The sequence below is a fragment of the Ruditapes philippinarum genome, unplaced genomic scaffold (assembly GCF_026571515.1).
Source record: "Ruditapes philippinarum isolate M1 unplaced genomic scaffold, ASM2657151v2 ctg4193_1_1_1_1, whole genome shotgun sequence".
Lineage (NCBI taxonomy): Eukaryota > Metazoa > Mollusca > Bivalvia > Venerida > Veneridae > Ruditapes > Ruditapes philippinarum.
The window spans coordinates 7,863-33,669 of NW_026865962.1; the positions used below are offsets into that span (position 1 = coordinate 7,863).

The following is a 25,807-nucleotide window of genomic DNA, read 5'->3' on the forward strand; positions in this document are numbered from 1 at the left end:
ATCACCGATTTGATACAAAATATGTGTCCGGCTAGTGTGATAGTGTTGTTATTTTTTATTATTTTCTTTAAATTCATACGCCATTTGAAATACGGGTAGTATTATAGTTCCCCCCTCTGGCGGGCGGTCGGGCGGGCGACGGGCGGCATCCAATTTTTGTCCGGAGCATATCTCCTGCACGCATGGAGGAATTATAATGAAACTTTATAGAAATGTTCACCACTATGGTCATTGAAAAACTCTTGTCCGGATCAAAACTTCTACATGCTTAGAGGGATTTCAATTTAACTTGACACAAATGTTTACCATTGTTAGACAGATTTTGTCCAGAGCATATCTCCAACACATATGTAGGGATTCTAATGAAACTTAATACAAATATTTACCACTATAAGAAGCAGTGTCATGCGCAAAACCAGGTCTCTAGGTCAAAGGTCAAGGTCATACATAGAGGTCATTGAAAAATGCTTCTACATGCATAAAGGGATTTCAATAATTCTTGGCACAAATGTTAACCATTTTAAGGCGGAGTGTCGGGTGCAAAATTTAGAACCCTGCAGCCCAGGTCAAGGTCAAACATAGGGGTCAAATTCAGATAAAAGATATGAAAATGTGTATCCGGACCATTAAGTAATCATTTATTGAGGGATTGAAACACAAATGTTCATTATCATAAATCATGTGTGAAACAGGTAATTTATGTTAATACAAGCAAGGTCAAGGTCACTTAATATGATAAAATATAGAAATTTTGTCCAGAGCATATCTTCTCAATGCATGGTGGGATTCAAATGAAACTTTATAGAAATGTTCACCAGTGTGAGAAGCAGTGTCACGTACACGAACCAGGGGGCCGTTTTATCAACGTGTCGTAGTCTACGACAATTTTTTGTCGGTGTCATACGTCTGCGACAATGTCGTACGACCGTTTTATGAAACGTGTCGCAGACGTTGTGTTTCTGCGACGTCGCAGCCTTTGTCGTAGACAAAATTTACGCGAGACACAGTCTAGCCAGTGCGCGCTTTGACGTCACATATGAAATCAAAGTACTAAAAGTATTGATGTAATTTACATGACTATTATCAAACGGATAAATTGACATGATTATTATAAAACGGATAAATATTTTAATGTCATTCAAAGAACATTTTAGTGAGAAATACAGCATATTATATTTTCTGCACTCGATTCACCCCTTAAAATATTATGTCACGCTACGGTTCCACCCTAAATGTCGGGTCTGTACTGAATGCTAAAGGCACATTATGTCTCAGAAGCGAGTTACCTTTTACCAGAGCGAACACGGGTTTTATAACGTTTAATTAACTGTCTCAAAGCATGCAGCCGCTTATGACTTGAAGCGGTGAATGTAAAATTACTAACCAAAAATGTCAACAAAGTTGTATTTGACTTTTAAACAAAATACTAATTTAAAATAACTATCACAACTTAATAAAAAAATTAACATACGCAAAAGACGGTACGACCGATCAGCCACTTTTAGAAATTAAAATAGAAAACTAAAAAATCAAAAGCATTTTTAAGAAACGCCAAAAAGTATGTTAATAGTACTTTAATAGTTAATTAAAAGCTAACTGTCAATTTTTAAATAGCACCGGACTTTCCAAGTATATCGTGTGGCGATAAATCGGAACGTCACGGCTATTATCTATAATAACCTCGGAGTTAATACGGATTGAAAGTAGTTATACCACGTAAGGAACACGCACATTTTTTCAAACTTTGCTGTTTCTCAACTGATTTTAACGAGATAAGGTGCAGAGTACCCGTGACTATACAAGCTACCCACAGTATATAAAAAATTAAAAAAAAAACACAAAAAAAACCTGAATTATTATTGTCGAAAGCATTCGAGTATAGCCATTTTTCATAGTATTTTCCGAGAAGTACGGTACACACTCGAATATAAGAACAAGCGACTAACTGTAACTAGTCCCTTGTCTTTCTCATTGTTTGAAACAAAAACATATAATATACATGTATATTATAGATATACCATTGCCAAGGCATCGAAATAATTAATTGCTGTTTTGGTTTTTTTGTTGTTGTTTATTTTGCTTTTTTAATTGAAACGGAACACGCTGTTTTGCATTCTGTTCCAATTTGTAATCTTAATGAAATATTTCACTTTAAAGTGTCATGTATATTTGTTTGTTAGTGTTTTTTTTCGGAATGATATTAATTATTTATAGGTATTTATACATATATTTCATGTAGTATTCTAAATAATCCCCTACTCCCGGCTTTGTAAATACAGTTCGGATACTATATTTTTTCAAGTCTTAAAAAGAATTGAAATACATAATTATTATATCATGCAGTTTGTGCAGACTTACATTTTTGTTTTGCCTATATTTCTAAAGAAAGTAGTGGTGAATGTGAAAGTATTAAAATTGTTATTGTAGCAAAATTTTGACTTTCATACAAATTACTAAATCATTAACACCGTACTCGATTGGCAAAAATTAACAGAAGCAAACGATAGTTAAGGTTAATGATAATGGAAATAAAAATAAAAAAAGTAAAAATATATATATAAATAAAAAGCTTTAAAAGATAAAAGCATTTCTATGGCTTTATGGGCCTTTATGAAAGAATTTTTGCGCGTTAGAAACAATTGTAGCTGCTTTTTTAAGAAACGCCAAAATTATGTTTAACGTATTAGCTATCATGATAAAACCAATGATTTGTACATATAAATTACTTAAATGACACCCAATGTTTCTAGTATAACGTGTGGCGCACACTTTTACCCATTTTACGAGGAATTCAATACACACAAGATTTCTAACTAGTTCTTTTCATTCTCGTTGTTTGAAATAAATATATATAATTAATCTTATAGATTTACTATTGCTAAAGAATCGAAATAATGAATTGCTGTTTTGACATATTTTCGTAAAGGTATATTAAGCGCACTGCTTTTTAATTGAAACGTAACACGCTGTTTTTTTTATGCCCTTATATAAGCGCTTGACATTAAAAGGAAACAAAAACAATTGAAATATGTTTTCTTTTTATTCTGAAAAAGTAAATTAATAATAATAATGTGCTGAGCATGTATACATGTAAACAGTGATCGCCAGTCTTGACGTCACAGAAACGTCGTACGACAGCCCCAACCCTGTCGTAGAGCTGCGACATTTTCTACGACGTCGTAGGCTACGACAAACGTTCATAAAACGGTTTTAACGTTCTGCGACATGTCTGCGACAAAAAACTAGCCTACGACATGTCGTAGAGCGTTGATAAAACGGCCCCCTGGGAACGCTCTACGACACGTCGTAGGCTAGTTTTTTGCGCAGACATGTCGCAGACCGGGCCGTTTTATTAACGATTGCCGAAGCGTACGACGTCGTAGAAAATGTCGCAACTCTACGACATTGGCAATAGTAAATCTATATTATACATGTTTATTATAGATTTTTGTTTCAAACAACGAGAGAGACATGGGACTAGTATGTCGTTTAAATTGTACTTATCTTCGAGTGTGTACCGTATTCCTCGGACTATACTACGAAAGCTGACTATACTCGATGCTTTCGACAATAATTCAGTTTTTTTTTTTTTTTAGTTTTTATATACCGTGAGTAGCTTGTACAATTACTGGTACTCTGAAGCTTATATCGTTAAAAAATCTCCACACCAATCGCAACTTTTCGGCCCTTTCCGTCAGTCTTCGGATAAGGACCTCGAAGGAAACGGTAATTTTGTCGCTTTGTGGGGCCACTCCCCTCGGCATTAGTCAGGACACCGGCAGCTGTTCCGCAGCACAAGTTCCGATTTTTTTTCGCCGTCCCCAGTCTTTAAATCTTCTGCCGATGCCCTGTGCCTTCTCAGCGACGTGCACGCTCCGAGGGGAAGTGAGAAGACCCGCTACGCCCTTTGCTACTACTGAAATAAAAAGATCTAAGACGCATGTTGGTAAGCAGGTCATTACTGAACAGGGGCCGTTTTTTCGCGTTAAATTAACGTGTGCATTATGTTTGTAATCATGTAAAACGTTAAACTTTTTCGTCATTTCGATAGATATACGTTTCCATTCATTATTTCAAACAAAGTACAACAGCAAAGGACTTAAGTTTACACGTAAATGTGCTTTTGTTGAGAAAGCAAAGCCCTAAAGGGGCATAATAACGACTGTTCGATGTTTTGATAGTCGAGATAATCTTGTTTCTTTCTGAACTGTTGTAACTGAAGAAAAGTATAATATTTTCGAAACTTTACGATTATACTTTACCAAAACCATTAAGATACGCTAAAGACGATTAAATGCTATGAATACATCCGCAAGATATCCACAAATAGCCTGAAAATGATGTTATATAAGGGTAGCCAACCAAATTCTTTTGCAAAATGACTTCCAAGAGGATTACCCCCATTTCATTGAAATTTTCTGCTGATTACAGGACTGACATGCACGTTTAATAAATGCAAATATTCAAGTCAAAAATTATCATAGAGACTCATGAATTATTTCATTTTCTTCAGAAAACAATGTAGTGTTATTTTCTTAATTAGTTTTCATACTTAGAAATGCCCCATTTTCATCTAATCACCTCATGTCAAATTGAATTATTCGGTTTTCCCTGCACTTTTTTCAGCCAATCGCTGGCCATGTTACAATGCGAAAGTATGACGTGGTGCTAGGCTATATCGTCAGACGAAGCGTAATTTCTCTGTAACTTTTTATCTCGGACATAAGATTCTTTGGTAATTTTTCTCTCAATACTGATTCAGAAATCATATAAGAGGAGATATTAGTGATTACTGCTTAATTATCTAGGAAAAGTTAGGTGGATCAGTCCCCGAGATATGACCAAACCATGTGTTGAATTAGGCGAAAAAACTAGAAAAGGAAACAAACCAAAAAAATGTATTTTTAGTAGCAATGCTTAAAAACATCACTCAACATAATGTCTTTTTTAAAAGAAAACACATTCGTTTTATGAGGTTTATTTTTCAAGTATGTAAAAATATGTGTATAAAATCTGATTACACATAGACAACTAAAAAAGTACTATGTAAAATATGTGCATAAAATCTGATTACATATATACAACTAAAAAAGACTATAATGTCACAGTGAAATGTCCAAGTACATATGTAGCACGTTTACAAAAACAGTTCTTTTTTTTAAAAAAGGACTTTAGGAAAAACTGTTACTGGTTGAAAAAATACAATAATAATTAAAAATAAAAAGCTTGATCAGTCTATATGTAGTTGCTATAGTTACCACTAAAACAAAAACAAAAAACTTTACTTGTAAATGGTCAAAGAGAATATTAACTATAGTACGGCCAAAATCATATAATTTATTGCCTAATAAGAATAGCACCACCCCTGTGATTGTCAACAAACATACCATATGTATTTGATAGCAGGATCCTAGATACTAAAATGCACGCATAAACAAGGCACTTATATAACTGTTTTAGGCGTAAAAATGTGCATATTCTTTCTTCCCTTCACGTGAACAGCAATGCTTAATCAAAAGGGAGTGGGGACCAATTTCGTATGAAACTCTGAGTATGAATTAATTTCCTTTGGATAAGAAATAACACTACCATTAAAAATAAGATAGTGCAAAACTGCCGTTTTTTGTTATCCCTTGTTGCGCATAAAGTCACCAATATCAAATATACATGTATTTGAAGTTAACGAAATATTGATTTTTTGCTTTTTAAAAATGCATTACATTGTATTAGATCTAAACAAATACTAATACTACAATATACTTGGAACTAAACTAATTCATAGTCAATGGGTATATGAACAGTTCTATAAAATGCACACACATTTTTTTTATTTAGAACACCTGTTTTTATTTGCAGACGAGAACTGGCACGTGCGCGTGATGTAATACGTCACTACTAACGGATCCAATAAGCGTTCTCCGTACTTTCCCAAGACCACGTGACCCTATAACGATAAGTGTGGCGCCCTCATCTTGCGCCATTTTGCAAAGAGCATCTCCTGGTTTTCCTCTGTCTGTTTTGAATTTTCCTGAAAGCTATAAGATACGAGAATAAAAAACATGCATGATTTAAGTTAGTGATACTTTTCTAAAAAAAGCTCTATCTACCGACAGAGTAAATAAGTATTTATAATGAAGTATTGTTTTACATATAATGACAAATAACCCTACAAATGAGTTGCAGTAAATATAACGTAAACTTATAACCATTTCCAGGAGACCTTAATTTTTTTTTAAATCATTCGACAAGCCTCGTTACCGCCCAATGGACGAGTCCCCTCTGGACTGATATTCCGATCCGAACCACAACATATGACAGGACATTATTATTACAACTTTTGATAGACATTTTAATGCATTTAAATCTCCGTTCTTAAGTTTTTCTTCTTAATTGTCTTGATACTTAAAAAGGACTTAATTATTTAAATCTTTTTTATCTGCACGTGGTTACATAGGGAGGTGGGTAGGGCATTACTCTTAAAGTTGATAACACCGGCCCTAACCTAAACTCGCCCACAATATTTTCGAAAAAAAAACAACAAAAAAACACACACAAAAAACCCAACAAAAAAACCAACAACAACACAAAAACAACAAAAAAGAACAACAACAAAAACAACAAAAAAAACAACATAGTGCTTATTAGCACAAGTTTCGATCGTGACTCGAACTTTTCACAATTTAAGTCATTCACCAGACGAACAAAACAGGAGTGAATGGAAATTTATGCTTAAGAGCCGAGTTAATATACTTATTAATGTTAAAACGAGGAAGGGGAATTCGATTATTTCTAGAACTACATTATATGCGATTAATCTAATGCGTAATTCTTGATTTGTATGTGTATATAGTACTGAATATCAAATTAATTGGATTCATTAAAAAATATACATATTAATGTATATTCCTTACTTCCAATTGTCTAACGTGTACAGATAAATTATGTCAGCGGGGTAAGTGAGACTAGTGTTTACAATTCGCCTATCACCGCACTGTGCCTTGGCCAATCGGTTGGTTTTATTAGTGCCGGGGCTTTCAGCGTTTTTTTTTAAATGACTCTTCGCAGAACGGAACTTAAACCAAGGTTTTGCTAATCTAAACAAAAGTCCCTGCTAATCCACGAAGCTGTGTGGATGGGGCGTTGTTATAACTGACTAGTATTTGAAATTCAATATTTGCAAATTTTTGATAAGATAAGTCGAGTGCAATAATACTTACATTGTGTTCAGTCATTTTCTGTTTGTACTTTTCTTCAACCTTATTGCATTTGTCCGATTCTTCCTTTAATAATTGCTCAATTACTCTCGGACCTTTAATGTAATATAATATCTGTAAACAGCTTTTGCTTGAAATTAATTATTTATCATAATTATTATGATTTATAAGTACGATAATAATTGGGGCGTCAGGAAGGTCCAATAATCAATTTTGTCAGGGAGTCCGGATTCATTTTGTTTGCCAGGTGATAATTTTAACACAAACTGAACTAAAATGAACACTTTTGGTGTCCGTTGTCCTAAAAGAAACTCAACTGAGGTCCAAAAGCCTAAGTTCTTAAAACAGACAGATGTACAAAAGACAGTAAAGAAATATATTCAGAAATAAATTGAAAATCGTATTTTTGTGCTGTAATGCAAAACTATGTTATTTTAATAAACAAAAGTTAAAGATGTGCCAAAACATCTTAAAACTATGGTAGCTGATTTGGTACGCTTTTGTGCGTCTAGTTGGCGCTAGCGACAACAAGACAAAGCGACAAACGGCGTTGCGGACTTTCGTCAAACGGCGCGTTATCGTGCGGCGTGTTGTCGCGATGTCACATTGTCGCCCGGTTCAAATCGAAAGATTTGCTTATAAGCCAAGCCATAGGGCGACATCGCGACAACGCGCCGCACGACAACGCGCCGTTTGTCGTGTTGTCGCTAGCGACATGACGACAAGACGAAAGTCCGACAACGCGCCGTTTGGCGCTTTGTCGTGTTGTCGCTAGCGCCAACTACATGCACAAAAGCGTACCAAATCAGCCACCATATAAAAACTTATATGTACATTGGTGATCATTACTTACTTGCAAACTCAAAATTGTAAAATTCTGGTATATAACCCAAGATCACATTGTCACCCTGTCTCCAAACATTTTGTACATAATCTGAAATCATAGAATAACTAGTGATCATTGATCATTTCAATATATAACAGCTTCTGAAAGTTATAATCATACAACAGCTAGTGACAGTTATAATAATACAACAGCTATTGACAGTTATAATCATGCAACAGCTACTGATAGTTATAATAATACAACAGCTATTGACAGTTATAATCATGCAACAGCTACTGATAGTTATAATAATACAACAGCTATTGACAGTTATAATCATGCAACAGCTACTGAAAGTTATATTCATACAACAGCTATTGACAGTTATAATCATGCAACAGCTACTGATAGTTATAATAATACAACAGCTATTGACAGTTATAATCATGCAACAGCAAGTGAAAGTTATAATCATACAAGAGCTAGTGAAGTTACAATAATACAACAGCTAGTGAAGGTACAATCATACTGGAGCTGGTGACAGTTATAATCATACAACAGCTACTGAAAGTTATAATCATACAACAGCTATTGACAGTTATAATAATACAACATCTATTGACAGTTATAATAATACAACAGCTATTGACAGTTATAATCATATAACAGCTAGTGAAAGTTTTAGTCTACGACAGCTAGTGAAAGTTATGATCATACAACAAAAAGTGAAATTTATAATCATACAAAAGATATTGAAATTTATAATCATACAAAAGATAGTGAAAGTTATTATCATACACAAGCTAGTGAAGTTATATTCATACAACAGCTATTGACAGTTATAATCATGCAACAGCTAGTGAAAGTTATAATCATACAAGAGCTAGTGAAGTTACAATCATACAACAGCTGATGGCAGTTAACCATACAACATCTAGTAAAAGTTATAATATACAACAACTGGTGTAAGTTATAATCATACAACAGCTGGTGAAAGTTATAATCATACAACTGCTAGTGAAAATTATAATCATACAGCAGCTATTGACAGTTATAATCATATAACAGCTAGTGAAAGTTATAGTCTACAACAGCTAGTGAAAGTTATAATCATACAACAAAAAGTGAAATCTATAATCATACAAAAGATAGTGAAATTTATAATCATACAAAAGATAGTGAAAGTTATTATCATACACAAGCTAGTGAAGTTATATTCATACAACAGCTGATGACAGTTAATCATACAACAGCTAGTGAAGGTACAATCATACTGGAGCTGGTGACAGTTATAATCATACAACAGCTACTGAAAGTTATAATCATACAACAGCTATTGACAGTTATAATCATACAACAGCTACTGAAAGTTATAATCATACAACAGCTACTGAAAGTTATAATCATACAACAGCTACTGAAAGTTATAATCATACAACAGCTACTGAAAGTTATAATCATACAACAGCTACTGAAAGTTATAATCATACAACAGCTAGTGAAAGTTATAATCATACAACAGCTAGTGAAAGTTATAATCTACAGCAGCTATTGGACGTTATAATCATACAACAGCTAGTGAAAGTTATAATCATACAGCAGTTAATGGCAGTTAGAATCATATAAGAGCTAGTGAAAGTTATGATCAAACAAGAGCTAGTGAAAGTTATTATCATACAAAAAGTTATTTTCAAAACCTCATTCATGAGACATTCTTAAAAAAGATATGCGGTGTTTTCGAAATGTTTTTTTTAAGACAGTCCATGTACATGTATATTAAATCAACGCACAGCTAGACAGTAAGGGACACATCTTTAAGGTCATGTTTCTTTTACTTATAGCTCAAAGTTGAAACTTTATCTTCATTTGCCAGTTTCTTTTGATTTGCTTTGATAGTATAATGTTGCAATTTAATGTGCAGATGTTGGACGAAAAGTCTAAATACGCGTGTTAGTAACACTTGTTTTGTTATCAAAAATTATTTAATTTCACATTCAGAACACTTTGCCAGTCACCTCATTCGCCGATCTGGAGGGTCGAGAAGCTACGATTGCATTTTTTCCGTAGAATAACTTAAGTAAGCACAGAACCCAATATAATTTGTTTTTTTAGTTTCTAGGGGTCGAAAACTATTTTAATTTCTTCTTTGTTTTTGTAGCTAGAGCCAATGCTTTGATTTTCATTTTCCGAACCACTTTCTTTTGAGAATTATTAATGAACATATCAACTGTAAGAAGTGTTTAGAAACAAAACATTCTTATTCGTTCCAAACACAATGACTGCTTTATTTAAGAAATAATATATCCCAAACTGATTTTATCGCTAAATAAAATCACTGTTTGGAGTTCGGATGCGAGAAATTGTATCACGAGGGCGTACAAAACGAGGTCCTAACCTCCAAAGCGAGGTCTTATTCTACAATGTGAAGTCCTAACTTACAAAGCGAGGACTTAACCTACAAAGTGTTGATTTATCCTACAATCGAGGTATTTATATACAAACCTACGAAGTGAAGTCTTTACCTACAATGTGATGTCTACGAAGTGAAGTCTTAACACAACAAAGTTAGATATTAACCAGCAAAGCGAGGTCTTGACCTGCAAAGCGAGGTATTAAACTACAAATTGTTATTGAAACCTCCCAACATATCACACATCTGGTACAAAAATGTAAGTATTCATAAAAAAAGTTATGAATATATACATGTATGTTAATCGTACTTGAAGAAATATTTGAAAAATCTCAAAATAATGGTACCTGTTTTTACTGATAATGCAGAATCTTTTTTTTCTTCTTTTTTTTTTTGAAAATTTTCTCTCTTTCTCTCTCATTTATATATTAGATAATATGTTAATATTTTATTGAGATTCATTTAAATTAATGAATTACAGGAATATGTATATATTAAATATAATCACTTTTAAAAAGACTTTTACATTTATAATGATGCGTTAAGTAAATCAAGTAATTGGTAGAAATGCATAACTTTTATTTTTCTAGGGTATCTTTAAGAAAATTATCAGATATTTCCACTTTAAACTAGATTTAAGAGCACACGCAAACACATTTAATATTGTAATATTATGCAGGTTCATTAAACTATCCAGGTAGAGTACTCAAGGAGAACTTATACATCTTCATCTTCATTTGCATGAACAATTTCTTTTACTTGACTTGGGCAATGAGTCATCTGCATGTTGAAACTGTCACCATATTACCTATACAGCAGTAACATGTTAGCCCTAACTACGAAAGACCGATGGTGACATTTCAACTTCTAGAATTCTCGGGTTCATCTTCACGAATTCTCATCTATCAATTTCATGAAATCAAGATTTATACTTCATGAATACACGATTTCGACTTCACGAATTCACGATTTCAATATCATGAATTCACATTTTAAACTTCAGGTTTTCGACTTCGTGAAATCACGATTTCAACTTCGTGAAGATCATATTTTGAATATGTGAAGTTGAAATCATGAAGTTCAAAATATGACTTCATGAAGTTGAATTCGTGAACTTGAAATCGTGATTTCGTGAAGTTGAAACCGTGAATTCATGAAGATGAAATCGGGAATAACAATCCTTTCTTCGTGAAATGTAGGTTGGTTGATGTATTTTCTTTCTGGACGCCTTACATATTTGTTTTGACCGAAAATGTGTACGTGCATACACATAATACTAAGTGTTATAAACAGTGTATGTATTAAAATGGATATATTAAGTTCACAGTCTGATTCACAATTGAATCGTCTCAAATGAATATGTTTACAAACCCATGGCATTGACGGGTATAAAAGCTTGTTTTTATGGCCTATTTTAAGTAGTAAAACTATTCAGCCATGCCCAGTTCAATTATTTTGCGCGACAAAAGTTTCTTTTATCAAGATTTCAATCCTGTATCATGGGTAATTGAAAATGAAGTAAATCTTATACTGTAGTAAACCTGTTTTATCCGCAAATAACAACCGGTTCATACAAGTAATTCATTAAAAGAAAGGTGGAAGACGGATGATCATGGGCATCTTGTTGTTAGCTGGTTGTTAACCAAATAGGGTCGCACATTATTAACAAAACGGAACTGCATGAGGGAACCTGAGAATGGCACCGTAATGCATTTTAATTAGACAACTGAACAGAAAGGTTTTTTTGAATTCATTTCTTTGAAAGTCGTTGCACAACAACCACGCCCAACGTTTCAAAACGATAAGTCCATGATACTTAATAGTTTGATCTTACTGAAAAAGGCGGGGTCTCTTATAAATGGACTCGTCCAGTATTGAACATGGAATAGTCCATTTATTGTAAATTCAGTTCATTCCTTAAATTACACAAAAATGTGTGTGCAAACTGCAAAACTTTATACACTAGCGTTGTGTCTTACACTGCATATTGACCATTTCTTTCTAATATCACATTAAATTACTAAGACGCGTGTTTTGGCAGTTACTTAACATGTATGAATCAATGAACTTTCATTAACATGCACGTTGCCCTGATAGGTGGATCGTGCATTCATAATATTTTCATAAACAAGTTTCGTTGGATCTTAAACAAACTCATACAAAACTGATATAAAAATAGTGCAACTTACATTCAAACGCTCTTTCTGCAAATTCACTTGCATCAATACACACCAAAACTGACCGGCTTCCTCCCGACATCCCGAATAACTTTTTTTGTCAATTAAACGAATAAAATACCACACAAATTACATGAAAAAATTGTTTATCTCTCTTTATTTATACTTTATTTTACGTTAAATATATCTACACCGTTTTATTGAAGGACGTACGTTTTAAGATCCTATTCAGTCGAATTCACACGGTAAATATGTTCTTTCTTAAGGTATTCATTACTAACTAGTGTAGCATAACATTTCGGTTTTATCATGACTCTCAAAGTCAATCTTAGTGTCCCTTGGTTGTTTTAGTCGATTTAATTGCTTTAAGTTAAAATTCAGACCTAAAGTTAAATGCTTTAGGCCATTTGTCCAGTTTCATTTACTTGTGTATCTTATATTTCGTTGGCTTAATTAGCAAGCTGGCAAGTTTAAACACCTGAAATAACCTTCAGTTTTGACCTACATAATGCATTACTGAATTTAGTAATTGTGTCAGTTACATGTAGGGCAAAAATGTATTTATGTATTTTTGCTGGATTGTAGTGTACGCACCTACTTTAATAATATATGTTTATTGAATAGTCTGGTCGTTGTCTTTCATCTAAATAATTTGTCAAATAATTGTATATTATTGTCAGAAAAAAGGTATGTGTCGACAAATGCATTTGAAATATGCATAATCGACCAAAAAATAGCATTTTTTACTGTTGACCATTGGATTAGCATATTATAATGTCAACCATTGTCTTAAAATTATATGATATTGACCATTGCATTAGCATTTTTACTGCAGACAATTTCATTTGCATACTTCAGTATATTATGCTGTCGACCATTCCAGTAGTATTTTACACAATCCCCTATACTATTCACGTTTTAGTGTCGGCCATGGCGTTCATTTTATTCTGAAGACAATGCTTTTGCATTATACAATATTGACCATTACTTTTGCATTATATACTGTCGAATACTGCATTTGCATTACATGATGTTGACCATTGCTCGCATTAGCAGTTTATACTGTCGGCCATGGCATAAGCATTATATACAGTTCACTATGTATGAGCATTTTATGCTGTTGACCATTGCATTAGATTATATACTATTCGACCATTGCATTAGATTATATACTGTCGACCAATGCATTATCATTATATACTGTCGACCATTGTACGAGCATTATATGATGTTGACCATTGTATTACATTATATACTGTTGACTATTTCATTAGATTATATACTATCGACCATTGCATTAGCATTATTTACTGTCAACCACTTTATGAGCATTACATGATGTTGACCATTGCATTTGCATTATATACTGTCGGCCATTGCATTAGCATTATATATTGTCGACGTTGCATTTGCATTATATACTGTCGAACATTGCATTTGCATCATGTACTGTTGACCATTGCATTAGATTATATACTATCGATCATTGCTTTAGCATTATAAATTTTCGACCATTGCATTAGCATTTTATACTGTCGGCCATTGCATTAGCATTATATACTGTCGACCGTTGCTTTAGAATTGCATGATGTTGACCAGTGAATAAGCATTATATGATGTTGGCCATTGCATTAGTATTATATACTGTCGACCATTTTATACTCGAACACTGTCTATTCGTATGCAAGCATTTTCTATTAAAACTGTAATGGTTCTGCACCCAGAAATAAAGAAACACAGATACAACTATACAAAACTTTTTAATGCAGTAAATATATTCTGAATATGATATTTATAAATCTCTACTACGTAACATTATATGAACAAATTCATGTTAAATAAAATGATATGAGCTACATGTTTATCTACAGATCATGAATAACGTCATGCGAGATATTGGGTTGACTTTTACATGAAGGAATAATGATGAATTTTAAATTTTATATAATTCTATTGTATATATTCTAGCACGAATTTGATTTTAAAAAGCTTTTCTGTTTTAGTGACGATTAGGCCGATCAAAAAAGATCTGTTCAGATCAGAAATGTAAAAATTGGGCGTGTTTTTGTCCTAATAATTTCTTTAACCCTCGTCAAAAAGGATTACGACACCAAATGCAAGTACATGTATAACAACCAAATTAATAATTTTTCACAAAATCGAGACGCTACTCTCCTTTGTGTTAAAAGAGTTAACAAAATAAGAAATGCTACATTTGTATTATAATTATAAAAGCGATGTATTTTTTTAACTTAATGTTTTATTTCCTGATGGTGCTTTGATTCAACATCAGTGTCTGCAGACGAGAACTGGCACGTGCGCGTGCTGAACGATGTAATCGCTTACGGAGCCGAGGAAAGTCCTACGAACTACACCGAGTCCGCGCGTGCCCACTACGATCAGTTCGGCTTTCTCGTGTTTTGCAATATCGCAGATGACTTCACCAGGTTTTCCATGTGCCGTTTTAAATCTTCCGTTACACTGTAAAAGATATGAGGCAAAATGTTTAAATCAATACTAAATTCTGACAACAGTCCATACATATATTTTAGATATCAAATTTCCATACATATATTTTAGATATCAAATTTACATACATATATTTTAGATATCATATTATTTAGAATGATTATTTAACCAAGTCCAAGCGGCCAAAATAAAATTCATTCAGAAACAAGTTCACAGCTTACCCCGTGGTTTTCCATTTCTTGTGTGTACTTTTTCTCTATCGCCTCGACATTTGCTTTTAATTCCCTTAAAGCCTTGTCAGCAGTAGTAGGGCCTGAAATATAACATAAATAAATTTTTGATGAGATATATCACAGGTGCTCGTCCAGTCTTGGTGCCCATATAAAAAAAAATGAAGTTTAAAAAAAAAAATGAAAAAAAAAAAAAATTAAAAAAAAAAAAAAAAAAAAAAAAAAATAAAAATAACTATTTTGGGTAAATTTGAAAAAAAAAAAATGGAATTTTTTTTCCTATATACCATTACTACGAATTTTTTTTTTTTTTTTTCAAATTTACCCAAAATAGTTATTTTGATGTTTTTTTTTTTTTCAAATTTTTTTTTTAAACTTCATTTTTTTTATATGGGCACCAAGACTGGACGAGCACCTGTGAGATATATTGCCTTAAAGTTTCAATTTTCGCATAACTATGTCGCTTGTACAGTGGGGATATCGCTTATTATAAATATATTGCTTATTGTAAATGGAGTCCATTAAAATATATATACATGTCTATATATCAGAAAGAAGTCACAGTGTTATATTTACATTTATTATTCTCACCCGTGCAATAGACTTATTACAAAAACAAATTTTTTAACAAGTTAATGCGGAAAAAAAAGAAAGCGTGTGATATTTTAAATATACATTTGTTTACATATTTTTTATACTCACTTCCAAGTGAAAGGTCAAGCGAATCAGGAACATGTAATAGAAACACGTAATCACCGTCCTTTTTCACATCGTCTACATAAACTGAAATATTATTACATCATAAAGGTGTTGATGTAGCAGCATTTGAAAAATTAAAAGAAAAAAATGATGATACAAAAACAACCACGACAAAAACACACATGGCTGGCATGGAGATGATGACACACATACTTATAACGACACGGAGATCAAACCAGACATACTGGGACGACACGAAGATAATGACAAACATAATTGAACGACAGAGAGATAATAACAAGGGAGACAATAACACATATACAGGTCCTGACTTAAACGACACACACATAATAACACACACATACTGGAACGATACGGAGATAATAACATATACATATTGGAACGACAGGGAGATGATAACACACACATACTAGAATGACAGGCCTGGAGATGATGACACGCACATACTGGAACGACACGCAGCTTATAACACATACATACTGGAACGTTACGGAGATAATAACACATACATACTGGAACGATAGGGAGATAATAACACATACATACTGGAACGACACGGAAATAATAACACTAACACATACTGGAATGATAGGGAGATAATGACACACACACACACATACTGGAACGACACGGAGATACTATCATATACATACTGGTAATAACACATACATACTTGAACGACATGCAGATAATAACATTTACATACTGAAACGACACGCAGATAATAACATTAACATACAAGAAAGACAGGGAGATAATAACAATTACATACGGGAACTTCACGGAGATAATCACACATATATACTGGAACGACACGCGGATAATAACACACACACATACTGGAACGACACGGAGATAATACCACATATATACTGGAACGACAGGGAGATAATAAGGTTTTGGGATAACAATATGGTTTTTTACTTGTGTCCATATTATTATCGTATGGTAAAATCCGCAATGCTCTGCTTATTTCTGTTCTAGTTGAATCATTCGTTCAGTTTAAATCTCAAAATAAAATAAAATATACTTCATTTATATATAAATAATAAATAAAGTGTAAGCTTATAATAGTGGATATAGAAAAACTAATGAACGCTGAGCCTTATATACATCTTAAACCTTTAAGAATTTAGAACGCTGTTAACTATACTATTGTACCATGACATATAATTAGAAAATTTTAAATGGAGTTTTATACATTGCGTGAGTAACAGGGGCTATTTATTTTATTATAGTGTAATTGTAAACATCTCGAATTACAAGCGCAAATGTGTCATTGCCATAATAGGTCATTTCTCGTACGTTATGACAGTAGTAACAATAACATGTTTATGGTAAAGTTAACATATTTTCACATGTATATTTAAGTTTATGATCATTTTACAGATATAAGCAGTTAACAGTTACTTATTTTTTCAAATAACCTGTTTATTGATAACTTAAGGTGATTATTAATAGCAAAAGGTGTTTACTTACCGGTATGTCAAGTTTAAGATGTTTATTGAAAGTTTAATATATGTCTTTAGATGTTTATTGATAGCTTTAGATGTTAACTGATAGCTTAAGTTTTTTTTAATTGATAGCAAGCTTAAAACGTTTATTGCTAACTTAATATGTTAATTGTTAGATTAAGATGTTTTTTAATAGCTTAAGATGTTTATTTACCGGTATGTCCTTAGATGCTTAATTGATAGCTAAAAATATTTATTGATAACTTAAGATGTTTATTGATAACTTAAAATGTTAATTGATTACTAAAGATGTTTATTGATAACTTAAGATGTTTATTGATTATAACTTAAAATGTTTATTGATTACTTAAGATGTTTATTGATAAATCAAGATGTTTATTGATAACTTAAGATGTTTATTGATAACTTAAGATGTTTATTGATAGATTAAGATGTTTATTGATAAATTAAGATGTTTATTGATAAACTAAGATGTTTATTGATAAATTAAGATGTTAATAAATAGCTTAAGATGTTTATTTACCGGTATTTCCTTAGATGTTTAATTGATAGCTAAAAATATTTATTGATAACTTAAGATGTTTATTGATAACTTAAAATGTTTATTGATTACTTAAGATGTTTATTGATAACTTAAGATGTTTATTGATTATAACTTAAAATGTTTATTGATTACTTAAGATGTTTATTGATAAATTAAGATGTTTATTGATAGATTGAGATGTTTATTGATAAATTAAGATGTTTATTGATAAACTTAGATGTTTATTGATAAATTAAGATGTTAATAAATAGCTTAAAATGTTTATTGATAGATTAAGATGTTTATTGATAGCTTAAGATGTTTATTGATTATAACTTAAAATGTTTATTGATTACTTAAAATGTTTATTGATAAATTAAGATGTTTATTGATAACTTAAGATGTTTATTGATAACTTAAGATGTTTATTGATAGATTAAGATGTTTATTGATAAATTAAGATGTTTATTGATAACTTAAGATGTTTATTGATAGATTAAAATGTTTATTGATAAATTAAGATGTTTATTGATAACTTAAGATGTTTATTGATAACTTAAGATGTTTATTGATAAATTAAGATGTTTATTGATAAATTAAGATGTTTATTGATAAATTAAGATGTTAATAAATAGCTTAAGATGTTAATTGATAGATTAAGATGTTTATTGATAGCTTGAGATGTTTATTGATAGCTGAAGATGATTATTATTAATAACTTCAAATGTTTATTGATAACGTAAGATGTTTATTGATAGCTTAAGACGTTTATTGATAACTTAATGTTTATTGATAACTTAAAGATGTTTATTGATAACTTAATATGTTTATTTATAAGTGTAGATGTTTTGAATAACTTATGATGTGTATTAATAGCTACTGACAGCGAAAAATGTAAATTGAAAACTAAAAAAGATGATTATTAACAACTTCCTATTTAGGTAAACTTCAGATTATTACACAGCTGTTTATGTTAAATTCAGATTATAACAAAGAAATTAATGGTAATCCTCAGATGATTTAACAAAATCAGATTTTTCCCCCAGATGTTAAGCTAGTATAATACACATCTATCAATTTTCTCTATGTTTTTTATACTTAAACCTTAAATAATTCCACACTAACTTTAAATGTTACGTTAAACTTAATTTAAATCTTTATACTTACATTTAAAAGCTTTTGAAGCAAATTCACTATCGTCTACCGCCACAACAACAACCCGTTTGCCTTCTGACGAAGCCATTTTACCAGTTCGCTTAAACTTATAACAAAATCTTCCTACTAACTATCAAATTCTATGCACTTTTCAAAATTCCTATGTTATTTAAACTGCCTACCCGTTCTAACGATCTAGATTTAAACTATCATTCGTTCGACTGATTGCATAGTTGACTGATTAATGATACAAGATCTAACCTTCCATGATATTCTATCAAGCGTGAAATCCCTGCCATTAGGAAAAAAAATACATATATATATAAATATGTTTGTATTTTTCTCTGTCCCGCTAAAAAAATACTGAATTTCATACTTAGATGTCACTTTTGGATAAGAAAATTATTACTTTTTAAATGCAATGTGAATACATAGTTTAGTATTTTATTTGTTAGTTTATGACGGTAATTAGGGATCGTTCTAGAAATTACTCTATAAGGGGAAGTAATTAATGTATTACCGATAACAAAAAACTACAGCATTTGTTTCCCTTAACTCTTGTCAATCCATTTAGCACTTTCCTTGATGTGGTCTCACGGTCACTTAGAACCCATACGGTAGTTGCACGGTCACAAGTTATATACCCTTATGTCCTTGACATGTGAATGTGATCGCACGGTCACTAGTTACCCTTATGCCCCTGATGCATGTATGTGGTCACATGGTCACTTGTTAACCTTATGTCCTTGATGCGTGTATGTGGTCGCAGGTCACTTTTTACCCATATGTCCTTGATGCGTGTATGTGGTCGCAGGTCACTTTTTACCCTTATGCCCTTGATGCGTGTATGTGGTCGCAGATCACTTTTTACCCTTATGTCCTTGATGCACATGGTCACTTGTTAACCTTATGCCCTTGATGCGTGTATGTGGTCACGCGGTCAATCCATACTGAAACTTTCTAATCTGGTCCACATTTCTCTACGGAAGCGTCAAGGTGCTAATCTTAATGTTCTATAAATTATTAACTCCTATCTATGAGCTATTTTAGTCTTATTAGACCTATGTTGTTTCTAATTAAGAGTTTAAAAAGCCTAATATGGGTTTTCAACTCCTTCTTAAGAGAAACTAAAATCAAAATAAAGTTTTTCTAACTCTTACTACGTACAAAGTTCTAGTTAGTCTGTTTCTGTATAAACTCCAAATCTCAATAACATGCTACATTAGGGTCGTCGAGTGGTGGCGTTGTCATTGTTTTTACCTACTTATTATTATACTTCTTGGCAGGGTTCCGGGGCTGAAAATGTTGTTTGGTTGTAGTCGATGCACTGCCATGTCCAGTTTTGATGATCGCTAAAACTTTTCAGAGAGACCGCGATTATGGGCAGGATTGGAAGAGAATAAATTTGTAGCGTTAATATAGTTATACCATTATAAGTTTTTGCGTTGTCTAGCCGACCTATTGTGACCATAGTTAGCGCCCGAAAACTGCCATTGTGATACATCACACAATCACTTCAAACCCATAGATAATCAAAAGTATGTTTTCAGACCTTTATTTCCTATCAACAAATCACTAATTTAATGTGTCACAGTAGCACGACATACTAAATCTATACATTGAATGGTGGCGTGGCCGAATAGTTTACGCATCGGACTAGTAATTTAATGATTACTGACCGCATGGGTTCAAACCCTGTGAGGGGCAAGCCGTTTTTTCTTTGGGCAAGAAACTGCATCCATTGCTTAGTATACTGGTTGGTTCCAGGAACGGATTCGAGAGTGTTTCAATAAGCTTATAGCTTCAAACATAATCGAACTAAAATATATTTGTATGAGTTAAAAAATGTATGCAGCTAGCTTCCACTCAGGTGCCCGCTCTTGCCTGAAATAATACCCACCAGTAAAGCTGAAAAAAGTCGTCATATGACCTTAACAGTGTCGTGACTTAATAACAAAGACACATACCAGCTAAATCTACCAGCAGACTCTGTCAAAAACTTTGCATCGTGGGTGGCAACATAATTGCAACATCATTCGAAAAACAGGCAATAGAGAAATTACATCATGATTGGGGAAAGACAACTGAATATTTAGTGCATGAAAGGACATTTGAATCATCGGTAGTTAAGGACGGCTGCAACCTGAAGTGAAGCAGGGTAGGTGGTAAAAGCCAACTATTAGTCCATATGACAAATCGTATTATTAGATGTTTTAAATGGAATTGAATTTTCGATTTTATAATACTAGTCATTGCAGACTAATTACTTATGTTATTTTTTTCCTTTTGGCCAAAAGGTAAAATAATTAATTTGAAAATTGGTCAACATCAAGGTCTTTTTCTAAATATATTAATGTTGCTTACAAATTGAATCAGAGTTTTGATAACAACCAACCTATTGGATCCAAAATTTATTGGCCTTTGTAACCAGTTAAGAGCCAGGGCAGACTGCATATAATGGGTATTTAAAAGACAAAACGGTTTCTGTTTCTTTTAATACTATCTTAGCATCTGCATTTTAAACAGCCCCTCCCCCGACAATACACCCCATCCCCCTACAAAAAAAATCTAAATGTGTAACGCATGGCACCATCGTAGAAAGAGAACAATAATAATTTGGCTTATTTAATTTCTTTTATTTGATAAAAGCCTTGTGCATGCTATAAAAATAGAATTTAATGGATAACTACTAACACTTGGACACTAAAATATATATCAATAACATCATCAATCAACATGTTCACGCCTTTTTCTGCTGGTGTTTAGAAACATCTTCTTGTCTGCATACTAGAACTGGCACGTGAGAATGATGAACAACGAAGTCGCTTACGGAGCCGAGCAAAGTTCTGCGGACTTTTCCGAGACCGCGCGTGCCAATTACGACAAGATCGGCTTTTTCTTCATGTGCCAGTTTGCATATAACTTCTCCAGGTTTTCCTGTACTTGTCCGAAATTTCCCCGAACACTGAAGAAGAATGAAAGACAAAAGTTCAATATATGACAATCTTCAGAGAAAAAATTATACGGTGACAAACCGGGTAACATCGATAAGTTTAATGAAGTTAGTGTATGTTTGCCTCGACCTAATATCTAGTGATATCATTATCGAAATTGAACGAAACAAATATTTGTGAATATTTCTTTCTGCATAGGGAGTATATGCTGACGAAAACACTTTAAAGCGACTCCACTGAGGTGTATGACATGACTGGACTGGATTTACTTTTTTGAGATTTATGTTCCATTTAATGTAGATCTAGACCAATAACTTGTGTGCGAAATTATAGATTATTCGCCCACTCCGTTTTTTCAGAAAAAAATATTCAATATTCGATTGTTTCAATAAGCTTATAGCTTCCAAAACAATCGGACTAAAATAAATTTGTATACAGAAAACTAAATATTCTAGCTGTGAATAGCTGTCTAAGATTAAAAAGCGTTGTGCAACACTTTCAATTAAATCGGGCTAAGAATAGGACAAATACGATTTTCAATTCATTTATTTCTACATTTCTTTATTATCTTGTGCATACCTTTCCTTTTTAAGTGTCCCAACTAACCTATGAAAGAATTTCAGAATTTATTATTTAAGTCTGGCCCTCAGTGGAGTTCCTTTAATCTATTTTTTTCTCTCGTTAAAAAGTAAAGAAACAGCCTAGAGAACTTCGCAAATATATTAACACACTTTTAAAGTGTAAATAAAACAAAATACTCTTTGATTACGTATTTGCATTAGACAAACAACATATTTTCATTTGCATAAATTGCATTTTTAAATAATTTATTAGATCAAAATGTATTGAAATTTCAAATATTACGCTTTTGAGTTACAATATTTGTTTTTATTTATCATATCAACTGATGAAGCTTATTAAAGCGTTTTTTTATAAATTGTGTTGGATTTTTTGGTCTATTTATGCTATACATTTTTCTGTCAAATCTAGAATTACATTTTTTTTTTTTATAAAACAAAAAAACAACTATATTCATTTGTAGTTTTTTAAAACAAATTTTGACTGGAAAGAAGCGATTTGTTGCTTACTCCATTTTCCTTCATCTTGTCTTCGTATTTTGCTTCAAGTGCAGTTACTTTCTCTTTCACTTCTTCTAATATCTTATCAGCCGTTGCGGGACCTAATTAAATTGAAAAAAAAATATCTTTCAATTATCCAAGCCTTTATTTTGAATAGAAGCACTAAAATACACAATTCTAGTCACAGCCAAAGTTCGGATGAAAACCATGGAACGTTATCTAGGGTGATCACAACTAAATATTGCGCATCTTTCGTTCTACTTGAACTATTTTAATACTTGTAGTTATGAGTACGGATAGCATCTTAAAATACTGCTTTTCCTAATAATTATTTAACTTCATCATTACACTTTAGTATACTACGGAAATATTTTTGTGTGAAAGAAATATGTTGTGTTATCAATTCTTATAAAAAATAGTTTAAATAGTGAATAAAGGGACAGTAAGAAGTTATTGATGAGCAACCTATTCCGTGAATGGTATCGACCTCCTTCCAAAGGTGTGTTGGGTTCGAAACTTTCTGGGTATGCAACAATGTTTCCTTAAATATTAAGTACCACTCGAAAGCGGATGAACTAACCTCCAAGCATTTAACAATATCAAGCCCAGACACATCTGTTTTTAAAAGATATATAAAACACCATGTATAAATTGTGCTTGTATTTATTACTTTATAAATTCTTGCTAAGTGTATGGTGTACCTAAACTGATATACATGTTGATCTTTATTAATGTATACTACAGTTAAACCTGTTTAAAAGCCCGCCTCTAAATAGAGAATCACCATGCAACTATAAAGACCCATGTTTATAAGAACCACGTTCGGTCTCTTCTTTGGATGACCTATGTCCGCAGGTTTGACTGTAGTTTGCTTGTTTGTGATCTTGTATACTTACTTGCAAATTGTAAGTCTAACATTTCCGGAACATGCACCAGGCAAACTTTATCGTTGTCTCTTTTTATACGGTCGACATAGTCTGAAAAAAGACATTTAAGAGGGTGAAGAATTCATGAAATAAATTTGCAGAAATCGTACAATATAATAAGCTCGCCCGGAAAGTATTTATTTTTACTGGCCTTTAGAATACGTAAAAATACTATCATCTTTATCCCACTTTCGGGAGAAATTTTGTTTTGTAAAGCTTTGTTAAATTGTTTTCGGCATACTTTAAGAAAGTACCTTGTTTTTTTTTTTTCATTATCCAAAACTGGTGAAATACGTTAATTTTGTTTTAATAACGTAAACTGCATGTTAAATTTTTTAAATTTTTCTTGCTAGCAAAAGAAAACAATTTTGTTCACATTTATAGCAAGCATAAAAAAAATGTTTTATTAAAATTTGGTATTTTATTTAAAACACAAAGGGGCATAAAAAATTTGTTTTATTTTTGGATATTAAATTTTCCGGCCGTTTCCGTCAAACATCGAAAAAGCTCGGCGAGGTATTTCGAACGACAAGAAGGGGTTCTTTAAAATAAATTGTAAAAATTTTTTTTATTGGAGCGATTGTTTTGAAGTTAAAAAATGTAACAAGGGGGATCGCTTGAAAATTAAACATCAAAAGCCGCAAAAAAAATAGATTTTTCAAAATTTTTTATTAAAGAAATGAACCCCAAAGGAAAAGGTTAAAATAAACCCCTGAATGAAATCTTTCCGTATTTTTTTTTTCTTCCCCCGGATTTTAAGGTTAGGTTCACTTTATTTGCTTCTTTCCAATAACGGAATTTATGAAATAAATTTAAAATGTAAAAAGATAAGATTTAAAAAAATTTTTTTTTCTGGGAAAAATACTCCAGCGCAGGCTAATTTCCACAACGATATTTCAAGTATAGTTCAAGATTTATAAACATATTTTTCCTTAACTAAACTTTAAAATACATTTTCATGCAGATTTTACCTTTAAAGTGACAAATCTGCGTCAAACTTTCCTTTGTCCGTAGTAGAAGCAATTTCTCAAGAAATGTTCTTTACTAACAAAAAACAAAACTACTTCAAAATATCCGTGCTTAATTTCATTTCAGTATTTAATTACCTATTCATAAGACCTATGGAAATTTAAGAGAATGCATTGTAATGAAAGACTGCCTGAACCAAACAACCGGTTTTAGTCATTTGAAAGGGTGGTCTATTAAGGCAAGTTACAAATATCATCACGTGATATATGAAGGAAAAATAACTTACATTGAAAGGCGTCTGCTGCATGATTACTGTCATCCACCGCTACAACAACAACTCGTTTATTTTCCGACTTGGAAGCCATAGTTTTAAAGCCGACTATTTAAACATCCGTTTGGCTAGTAAACTGAACTGTAAATAATTTTCCTTTTCGAGGTTTAACTTACAAAAGGAAGTGTTTTTTAAAACTTATAAATCACAGAATACTGTCCTGAGTTATGCACGATATTTGTCTATCAGGTGTAATCTTTACAACCTATATGCACGGTTTAAAGCAACTAATTGCATAGCCAGCAACATTTGCGATTAAAAAGTACTCTTCCGTGACGAAACAATCATTTTTTTCTCCTTCTATTAAAGCACTGATACAGTACCATTTGAATTAAATTTCTGAATTTTA

The 25,807-nt window shown here is 32.2% G+C and overlaps 3 protein-coding genes across 3 annotated transcripts; all 3 read right to left on the reverse strand.

Moving 5' to 3' along the window:
- Nucleotides 1–4,962: 4,962 nt before the first annotated feature.
- LOC132730873 (universal stress protein Sll1388-like) lies at nt 4,963–12,888 on the reverse strand. Its single transcript, XM_060716947.1, has 4 exons — nt 12,640–12,888; nt 8,068–8,148; nt 7,218–7,309; nt 4,963–6,035 (listed from the first exon to the last, which is right to left on the reverse strand). Exons 1-4 carry the CDS (start codon nt 12,707–12,709, stop codon nt 5,847–5,849), a joined length of 432 nt encoding a protein of 143 aa, XP_060572930.1. The 5' UTR covers nt 12,710–12,888; the 3' UTR covers nt 4,963–5,846.
- A 1,480-nt stretch (nt 12,889–14,368) lies between these two features.
- Nucleotides 14,369–19,369, reverse strand: LOC132730869 (universal stress protein in QAH/OAS sulfhydrylase 3'region-like). Its single transcript, XM_060716942.1, has 4 exons — nt 19,212–19,369; nt 16,029–16,109; nt 15,318–15,409; nt 14,369–15,108 (listed from the first exon to the last, which is right to left on the reverse strand). The coding sequence occupies exons 1-4, from the start codon at nt 19,285–19,287 to the stop codon at nt 14,917–14,919; spliced, it is 441 nt and encodes a 146-aa protein (XP_060572925.1). The 5' UTR covers nt 19,288–19,369; the 3' UTR covers nt 14,369–14,916.
- Nucleotides 19,370–21,814: 2,445 nt separating this feature from the next.
- On the reverse strand, nt 21,815–25,732 carry LOC132730871 (universal stress protein in QAH/OAS sulfhydrylase 3'region-like). Its single transcript, XM_060716945.1, has 4 exons — nt 25,414–25,732; nt 24,129–24,209; nt 23,242–23,333; nt 21,815–22,164 (listed from the first exon to the last, which is right to left on the reverse strand). The coding sequence occupies exons 1-4, from the start codon at nt 25,490–25,492 to the stop codon at nt 21,940–21,942; spliced, it is 477 nt and encodes a 158-aa protein (XP_060572928.1). The 5' UTR covers nt 25,493–25,732; the 3' UTR covers nt 21,815–21,939.
- Between the last annotated feature and the right edge of the window lie 75 nt (nt 25,733–25,807).

What these genes read in the sequence shown, in the direction of transcription:
- LOC132730873 (XM_060716947.1), bottom strand. Translation starts at nt 12,709, where the DNA reads ATGTCGGGAGGAAGCCGGTCAGTTTTGGTGTGTATTGATGCAAGTGAA. An exon ending in TGCAGAAAGAGCGTTTGAAT is followed by an intron (nt 8,149 to 12,639) that starts GTAAGTTGCACT and finishes CTATGATTTCAG; the next exon opens with ATTATGTACAAAATGTTTGG. An exon ending in AGAAAATGACTGAACACAAT is followed by an intron (nt 6,036 to 7,217) that starts GTAAGTATTATT and finishes CGTATCTTATAG; the next exon opens with CTTTCAGGAAAATTCAAAAC.
- LOC132730869 (XM_060716942.1), bottom strand. Translation starts at nt 19,287, where the DNA reads ATGGCTTCGTCAGAAGGCAAACGGGTTGTTGTTGTGGCGGTAGACGAT. An exon ending in TGCTTCAAAAGCTTTTAAAT is followed by an intron (nt 16,110 to 19,211) that starts GTAAGTATAAAG and finishes ATAATATTTCAG; the next exon opens with TTTATGTAGACGATGTGAAA. An exon ending in AAGAAATGGAAAACCACGGG is followed by an intron (nt 15,109 to 15,317) that starts GTAAGCTGTGAA and finishes TATCTTTTACAG; the next exon opens with TGTAACGGAAGATTTAAAAC.
- LOC132730871 (XM_060716945.1), bottom strand. Translation starts at nt 25,492, where the DNA reads ATGGCTTCCAAGTCGGAAAATAAACGAGTTGTTGTTGTAGCGGTGGAT. An exon ending in GTTAGACTTACAATTTGCAA is followed by an intron (nt 23,334 to 24,128) that starts GTAAGTATACAA and finishes CAATTTAATTAG; the next exon opens with GTCCCGCAACGGCTGATAAG. An exon ending in ACAAGATGAAGGAAAATGGA is followed by an intron (nt 22,165 to 23,241) that starts GTAAGCAACAAA and finishes ATTCTTCTTCAG; the next exon opens with TGTTCGGGGAAATTTCGGAC.